General features: G+C 49.4%; 1 protein-coding gene across 1 annotated transcript; it reads right to left on the reverse strand.

Annotated features, from left to right (window-relative positions):
- Positions 1-295: 295 nt before the first annotated feature.
- Positions 296-1727, reverse strand: LOC122689768 (EKC/KEOPS complex subunit LAGE3-like). Its single transcript, XM_043896485.1, has 3 exons — positions 1257-1727; positions 808-933; positions 296-609 (listed from the first exon to the last, which is right to left on the reverse strand). Exons 1-3 carry the CDS (start codon positions 1685-1687, stop codon positions 495-497), a joined length of 672 nt encoding a protein of 223 aa, XP_043752420.1. The 5' UTR covers positions 1688-1727; the 3' UTR covers positions 296-494.
- Between the last annotated feature and the right edge of the window lie 7122 nt (positions 1728-8849).

An 8849-nucleotide genomic window follows, 5' to 3' on the forward strand; every position in this document is an offset into this window, starting at 1 on the left:
GTGGGGACACAGAGCCTGGTTTGCTACAGTCCACTGGGTTGCAAAGAGTTGGACACTGGTTAGACTGAGCAACAACAACAAGGTTCTGGTATAATATCTTAATATATAAATGTAACTATAAAATCGACAATATATTTTAAAATCAATACTGAATGGCAGTACCCAACTTTCTTATTCTCCCACTTCTTACATTGTCTTCACTTATGTTGTTCTCCTTGAATATCTGGATCTCAGAACCTCCCCTCCACCCAGTAGATGAACGCAGTATTAGGAAGTGAACAAGCTAAAACTAAAGTCAGAGACAGCACAGTAGCTCACTTTTATTTTCTGCAGTTAACAATCACCAAACAAACTATGTGGACCCTGAGCCCTCAAATAGCACCACAGACACAAGATGAAGCCCGATCAAACTATTGCAGAAAGAAATGCCCAATGGAAGCACACTTGAAGGTAGGGCACATGGGCAAGGTTTAAGCCCCTCTTCCGTGTGGAGACTAAGCAAAAAGAGGGTGCAAAAAGTGCTGCAAGGTCCACCTCACCAGGGAAACCTGCTCCAGAAAGAAGGCGACAGCTGTGTCGAGCAGGTCATGGTCTTCAGCAGTCAAACGGCTACAAGGGAAGGAAAATGAAATTCAAGTTCTCGCCAAGGAGGAAGAGGAGAATGTCCTCCCTCTGTCCCCGCACACGGACAAGCCCAAAGTACCACACTTCTCCTCTAGGCTTAACCCTCCATTATGGCTCCTCCTGGGCCAAGACTGGTCACCACCCACCACTCTGTCCCTCACCCCAGCCCCCTTTAGAACTTACAGAACCAACATGCGGCCATTAACGTAGAGCTCCCTCCGAACCGGCCATCGCAGTTGAGTACGTTGAGTCAGGAGGTGGCGGGCGTAGTCTGCCCGCCCAGGCGTTGCGAAAGGCACGGCAAGGGTGCTGGTGGAGATACGGTTAAGGCACCATCCACACGAATCATTTGCCTGTACGTCAGGCTCCCTGCTCACGGAGACCCGCCTTCTCCCACAAGGCTGCCGCTGGACACCCTGCATATCACCGCCCGACCCTCTGGATCCCTTCAGGTTGCTTTTCCTCACCACCTTCCCCTGGCTGCCAGACCACTCCTGACCCATACCCTCCAGCCCCCCAGAGTACCCTCCCCCTACACTTTAGGCCCCGCTGCCTGCAACCTCCAAACCACCCCTAGCCCACCCCCCACACCCTCAGCCGCCCGGCCCACCAGGGCTCCTGGAATAGGATACAACTGGAAGACTAGGTTACTCTGAGCTCCGGCTCCGGGTGCAGGGTCTCCACCAAGCCCTGGTCTGTGGGGTGCCCCCGGGATCTGCGGAATGGCACGGGCTGCACCACCTGACTCTCCGGCAGTGCTGGGGTCTCTGGGATCAGCCATGTCACCGGGGCCAGCAGGGACTCCTCGACTGACAGCGTCTCCAGGGCCAGCTGGGTCGCCAGGGCCATGGCGGCCACCAGCACCACCTGGCACACCTTGGCCACCATGTGCTGTGCCTGCTGCAGAGGCCACGGCACCTGCATCTTCATTGGCTGCCCTCATGGCTCCTCCACCGTGTGCCTTGGACTCCATCTTGAACCGCTCTGCCCCGCCCTCCGTGGCGGGAAAGTCTGAACCGTCCCTACTGATTACAGCCCTGTGATGAGACCTGCAACTCAGCATAGGCAGAGCGCCTGCGCACACACACCCTGGTCCTGCCTCACGATTGGTTCCCACCGACCGTTGGTTCCCGCGATGACTGCAGGCTCTCGGGCAAGGGGCTCTCCCTGCTGAAGTTTCATGCAGTTCACGTGCCATGTCTCCCCAATGCGCGTGCGCAGACGCACACCCACGTGGTCTGGGCCCTCTGTGTCAGCCCTGCCTCGGACCCGGAAGCCCGGTAAACTGCTCAGCCGTGAGGCCTCTGGGTGGCGCTCCACCCTTTAGTGTGGGGGCAGCTTCTCAGTGCGCATGCTCAAACAGACCCCGCCCCACTCCTCAGGGCCCCTGACTGTTTCCACTCCAAGCCTGTAAACCCCAAGTGAGCCCCGGTCCCTGTGCACCTCCAAGTCTGTGTTGCTGCCAGCCTGGCGTCGCTCACAGGTGACCATCCTGCTGAGCGCAGGTCCTTGTCATCAACTCCCAGAAGGGAGTTGGGAACCCCTGGGTCAGGGCCGGTCTGTCCCTCTGGTGTCTCACACATAGCTCATGTGCATGTATGTGCGTCTGTGTGCGTGAGCGCATGGGCAGGTGCATGTACATGGGCGTGTGCATGGGTGTTTGTGAGAGAGAGCACGTGCACAGATTCATGCACATAGGCGTTTGATTGTGCATATCTGTGTGTGTGCCCGAGAGAGTGCCCTTACACAGGTGCCTTCCCATCGGCATGTGCATGTGTCTGTGTGTGGAGGTGCTTGCACACGGGCATATATGTATTCTCACGAGAGAGTGTGTGGTCAGCTGCATGCACATGGGAGGGTCCCTGTGTACATGTGTGTATGTGTGTGTGTGTGTGTGTGTGTGCGTGTCAAAGAGAGCATGGTTGAGTTGCATTCACATGGGCATGTGTGTCTGTGTGTATGCCTGCACAGGTGCCTTCACATGGCAGTGGGGTGGCCTGGCCCTGGAGGCATGATACCGGGGATGCAGAGCCTGCTGTGCCTGCCCACCTGAGGCGGGGCCTGCTGTTGTGCTCACTGGGGACGGCATGGGGCTGGGCTGCCTGGGGCTCCAGGCACACAGGCTGCAGGGACTCCAGGCTGTGGGCTTGCCCAGGGCCCCTCAGAAGCACCAGAGTAACTGGCTAGACTCAAGGACTGGGGGAAGGGCAATGTTCCCCTGGACACTGCCCAGTCTCTTGCCCTCTCCCGTCCCTGGTCCCCACCCCCTGGCTGGAGAATCCTCTCAGCCCTCAAATCCAAGGCCAGCAGCATTCCCCCACCCTTATTGCAAGGAGAGGTGCGGGCAGTGCCTGCTCACGGGTGGGGCATGGCTGTCCCACCTTCCCACCCACCCAGTTTCTCTCCATTCTGGCTCCCAGTCAGTGTGGGTAGACCCTGTCTAATGCCTGTGTCTCTCCCCTGCTCTGTGGCCTTGAGGACCCCAGCAGGGAGCCTGGACACATCTCTCCCTCAGGGGCCCACTGTCAGGTTGGGGGGACATTTGTAAGGGTAGTCATGCTCTAGAAGGGGGCTCACTAACTACGATGGACTAGAGGGCAAGGGGCTAAGCCACAGGACCCACCAGCGTCCTTCCTCTGAACACTGTTCATCTACACCTATGCTCTTAATCCGTAGTGATAGCTAACACTTGCTACAGTCCATATGATGTTTCATATGCTTTCCATATTTTCTTCTATCGAGTCAGTTTTCAGACAGTATTGCCATGTTCGCATCCAGTCTCCCATGATGCAGGTCTCCTCCACACAAATCACACACACCCACTCTCTCCCCAACACCAGCGGCTCAAAGTCTTGTGCATTTTGGTTTCTGCATTTCTCGAAATATGATGACCGTAGTGCTCCAGCAGGCACTGGGCTTAAGTTGGGTCTGAATGGTGAGATCTGCAAATGAAAATGATAGTGCCAATGACAAATAATGTGTGTGACAAGAGAGTGACAGAAGTATGAAGGAAAGACACTGTATGATAGAATGAGTTTCTCAGAGAGTTTACCACTGTGACAGGTGCATGGTTTTGAGTGAGTGTGACAGAGGGAATGTGTGATTGGGACAGGAATTTAAAAGGACAGAAAGTGACGGGAAGAGACTAAGATGCAGATGATACTGATAGTGGTAGCGAGCCCCGAAGGTGATAGATGATAGCTTAACATGTACAGTGAATGCTGAACGTTGCCACCAGATTTGTGGTCTCCAAAGGAAAACTCTAATTCTGGAACCAAGAGACACAGTTCCAGTCACCCAGTAGTTTGTGTAGTAGAAATTTTATTAAAGTGAAAGGGATAGAAAAAGCTTCTGACATAGCTATCAGAACAGGGTAGTAAGAGTACCCAGTTTGCTAGTTTAAGCAGAGCATTATATACTTTTCTGCTACCTGCTGAGAATAGAAAAAAGGATGACTCAAGGCTATGAAAATTTTGCCTAGACCCTTTCCCATAGCATACATCCCAGGATTTATCAGCAGGATATTAACCAGAAGAAATGGGTTAACCCAGAGCTCAAGGCCATGGAAGTTTTACCCAGACCTTCTCCTGTAACATAGGTTCTGAGCTAAAAAAAAAAAGCATGTCCTTGAGCAAGAGATTCTGCTGCCTACCAGGCCTCTGTGTCAAAGTAAAAAGAATGTGAAAAAGAAAGAATGTTCACCTCCTCCTTAAAGAGCCTTGGTCTCCCTAGCAACCCGGCTAAGTTAACCCTCTCACAGATACCATGACAGAGTGAGTGTGTGGCACACCGAGTGTCAGAGAAAGAGTCTAGGAGAGATCGGGTGTGAGAGAGAATAAGTGTGATGGAAAAAGCATTATGGAGTGACACAGGAATACAACAGAAAGAGTGTGTGTGACAGATAATCTGACTCAGTATGAGAAAGCAAATCTCAGAAATACTATGTACAGAAGAAAATGGGTCTGTCACACATGTCAGAGTGTGACAGGCAGTGAAGCTGACCATGGGAGGCAGCAGCCTGGAAAGGTGGATCAGTCCTCAGGGCCCATGTTTCCCTGAGGGCGGCCATCCCCAGGTCTCCACCAGTCTGGAGGAAGTCAGCAACTTGACTTGGCTCAGATGCCCAAGCCACGTTCTTCCCAATCAGTTTCATCAGTAATAAAGCTGATATTTAGGTTGAAACACATGCAAGGGGGGTGTGTCAGAGGCTGCAGATGGTAAGCTGGACCTGTTTGAAAGGAGTGGTAGGAGACACACAGCAGGCATGAGTGGGTGGTGTCAGTGAACTCCTAGGGGAAATGATTCAGGTGGTCCAATTTGTAAGTCTGTTCAGTTCAGCCGCTGAGTCGTGTCTGACTCTTTGCGACCTCATGAACCGCAGCATGCTAGGCCTCCCTGTCCATGACCAACTCCCGGAGTTTACCCAAATCATGGCCATTGAGTCAGTGATGCCATCCCCCTATCTCATCCTCTGTCATCCCTTTCTCCTGTTGCCTTCAATCTTTCCCAGCATCAGGGTCTTTTCAGATGAGTCAGCTTTCACATCAAGTGGCCAAAGTATTGGAGTTTCAGCTTCAACATCAGTCCTTCCAATGAACACCCAGGACTCATCTCCTTTAGGATGGACTGCTTGGATCTCCTTGTAGTCCAAGGGACTCTCAAGAGTCTTCTCCAACACCACAGTTCAAAAGTATCAATTCTCTTCTGCTCAGCTTTCTTTATAGTTCAACTCACACCTACACATGACTACTGGAAAAACAATAATGTTGACTACTCAGAACTTTCTTGACAAATTAATATCTCTGCTTTTTAATATGCTGTCCAGGTTGGTCATAACTTTCCTTCCAAGGAGTAAATGTATTGTAATTTCATGGCTGTAGTCACCATCTGCAGTGATTTTTGAGCTCCCAAAAATAAAGTCTGCCACTGTTTCCACATCTATTTGCCATGAAGTGATGGGATTCGATGCCATGATCTTAGTTTTCTGAATGTTGAGCTTTAAGCCAACTTTTTCACTCTCCTCTTTCACCTTCATCAAGAGGCTCTTTAGTTCTTCTTCACTTTCTGCCATAAGGGTGGTGTCATCTGCATATATGACGTTATTTCATATTTCTCCCGGCAATCTTGATTTCAGCTTGTGCTTCTTCCAGCCCAGCATTTCTCATGCTGTACTCTGCATATAAGTTAAATAAGCAGGGTGACAATATACAGCCTTGACGTACTCCTTTTCCTATTTGGAACCAGTCTGTTGTTCCATGTCCAGTTCTAACTGTTGCTTCCTGACCTGCATACAGGTTTCTCAAGAGGCAGGTCAGGTGATCTAGTATTCCCATCCCTTTCAGAATTTCCCACAGTTTATTGTGATCCACAGAGTCAAAAGTTTTGGCATAGTCAATAAAGCAGATATAGATGTTTTTCTGGAACTGTCTTGCTTTTTCAATGATCCAGCAGATGTTGGCAATTTGATCTCTGGTTCCTCTGCCTTTTCTAAAACCAGCTTGAACATCTGAAACTTCATGCTTCACATATTGCTGAAGTCTGGCTTGGAGAATTTTGAGCATTACATTACTAGAGTGTAAGATGAGTGCAAATATGCAGTAGTTTGAGCATTCTTTGGCATTTCCTGTCTTTGGGATTGGAATGAGAACTGACCTTTTCCTGTCCTGTGGCCGCTGCTGAGTTTTCCAAATTTGCTGACATATTGACTGCAGCACTTTCACAGCATCATCTTTCAGGATTTGAAATAGCTCTTCTGGAATTCCATCACCTCCATGAGCTCTGCTCATAGTGGTGCTTCCTAAGGCCCACTTGACTTCACATTCCAGGATGTCTGCCTCTAGGTGTGTGATCACACCATTGTGATTATCTGGGTCATGAAGATATTTTTTTGTACTGTTCTTCTGTGTATTCTTGCCACCTCTTCTTAATATCTTCTGCTTCTGTTAGGTCCATACCATTTCTGTCCTTTATTGAGCCCATCTTCGCATGAAATGTTCCCTTGGTATCTCTAATTTTCTTGAAGCGATGTCTAGTCTTTCCCATTCTATTGTTTCCTCTATTTCTTTGCATTGATCACTGAGGAAGGCTTTCTTATCTCTCCTTGCTATTCTTTGGAACTCTGCATTCAAATGGGTACATCTTCCCTTTTCTCCTTTGCTTTTCACTTCTCTTCTTTTCATAGGTATTTGTAAGGCCTCCTCAGACAGCCATTTTGCTTTTTTGCATTTCTTTTTCTTGGGGACAGTCTTGATCCCTGTCTCTTGTACAATGTCACGAACCTCCGTCCATAGTTCATCAGGCACTCTGTCTATCAGATCTAGTCCCTTACATCTATTTGTCACTTCCACTGTATAATCATAAGGGATTTGGTTTAGGTCATACCTGAATGGTCTAGTGGTTTTCCCCACTTTCTTCATTTAAGTCTGAATTTGGCTATAAGGAGCTTATGATTTGTAAACCCACACACTTTGTTTCAATCTTTCGAAAGACAAGTGGCACTAGTGTTAAAGAATCTGGCTGCCAACACAAGCGATGCAAAAGACACAAGAGACACAGGTTCAGTCCCTGGGTAAGCAAGATTCCCTGGAGAAGGAAATGGGAACCCACCTCAGTATTCTTTCTGGAAAATGCCAGGGACAGAGGAACGAATTGGGGTCGAGTTCATGGGTCATAAAGTGTCAGACATGATTGAGCCCATACACACATATACACACATACTTTTAATCCAGGAGAAAGCAGAGGTTAGAGTAGTGGTTACAGTTCAGGACAGAGCAAGATAAAACATGAGGAGGACTTCCCTGGGTGTTCAGTGGACAGGAATCCACCTGCCAATGCAAGGGACACTGCTTCGATGCCTGGTCTGGGAAGATCCAACATGCCACAGAGCAACTGAGCCCATGCCCCACAACTGCTGAGCCTGTGCTCTAGAGCTCATGTTCTGCAGTAAGAGAAGGCACCACAATGAGAGGCCTGTGCTCAGCAACTAGAGTGTAGACGCCACTGGACAGAACTAGAGAAAGTCTGTGCGCACCAAGGAAGACCCAACACATGCAAAAATATATAAATAAAGTCGCTGTGATGAGAGGAGAGCAGGCTCACTTCTCCAAGTAAAGGGCAGTGTGGAGCTGGGCTTCGGATCCTGTATGAAAGCCAAGTGAGAAGTAAAGCCTCACAGTCACTTATGGATGACTAAATGAGCTCTCTGTCCCAGGCTCCCCTGTGGGTGCTACAAAGAGGGAACTGTGAGCAGATGATGTTACAGTTTTAGTTGTAGGTTTAGCAGATATTAATAGGTTTTCACCATCATCCCTGGAGAAAAACCATGTCAGCGCAGAACCAGAGTCACATGGATACATAGAGTAGGTGTGGACACTCTGGTCAGTCATGTGCGAGGAAAGCCCAAAGAATGTACCGAGCAACGGTCTACCATGTTGACTTCTGCTGTCATCCATACCACAAGTGGAAGCTCATGAATTAACCAGTCTCACCTGAGGGTCTAACATTACAGCAGAAAGAGAGCCAGTGGGACATCTAGGTGGCTCTGACTCCCGCCTCCACAGGCGACACTGTGAGGACACCCTCATACACCCACTGAGGGGACTGGTCACAGTTTCCCAGGAGCAGAAATGCTGGAGTTCAGGGATGTGCAGGCTTCACTGGAGTCAGTCATGCCAGGCTGCTCCCTGGCATGCTGCACCCATCTCCATTCCTACAGCATCCTGGGACTTTTGTGGATTTTCTCTTCTGTAACTAGCATATTAGTATCCTTTGCCCATTTCCACAAATCAGAATTGTAGCTATCTTCTTGATGATCAGCAGGATATCAAGAATACCGGTATATTCTTGATTTAATCTGGTATGGGCTTAAACCAATGTTTAGGAAGTACTTACCCACTCCTAGCTCACAAGGATATTTTCTTACATTTTCTATAGTAGCTTTATTTATTTGGCTACTTAAGGAACAATTTCTGCTGTACACCTTTCCAGGCCTCCGTGGAGGTTCCAGTCCAGCCAGGGAAGACTGTCAAATGAAAAAACAATGACACTAGGTCGATGATGGGAAGATGGTGAGAACTCTGGCCTGAAGTGCAGCTGGAGAAGGAGAGGGAGCACTTGGAGGAGTGGTTTTCCATTTTCAACCGGGTGGTCGGGGTTGGCTCTGTTGTGAATCAGAGACTGAGTGAAGACCTGAGGGAGGTTTGGGAGGGTCAGGAGACGTGTGGCTG

The sequence above is a fragment of the Cervus elaphus genome, chromosome X (genome assembly GCF_910594005.1).
Source record: "Cervus elaphus chromosome X, mCerEla1.1, whole genome shotgun sequence".
In the NCBI taxonomy this organism is placed as follows: Eukaryota; Metazoa; Chordata; class Mammalia; order Artiodactyla; family Cervidae; genus Cervus; species Cervus elaphus.

What these genes read in the sequence shown, in the direction of transcription:
- LOC122689768 (XM_043896485.1), bottom strand. Translation starts at nt 1,687, where the DNA reads ATGCTGAGTTGCAGGTCTCATCACAGGGCTGTAATCAGTAGGGACGGT. An exon ending in AGTAACCTAGTCTTCCAGTT is followed by an intron (nt 934 to 1,256) that starts GTATCCTATTCC and finishes TATCTCCACCAG; the next exon opens with CACCCTTGCCGTGCCTTTCG. An exon ending in AATGGCCGCATGTTGGTTCT is followed by an intron (nt 610 to 807) that starts GTAAGTTCTAAA and finishes CTTCCCTTGTAG; the next exon opens with CCGTTTGACTGCTGAAGACC.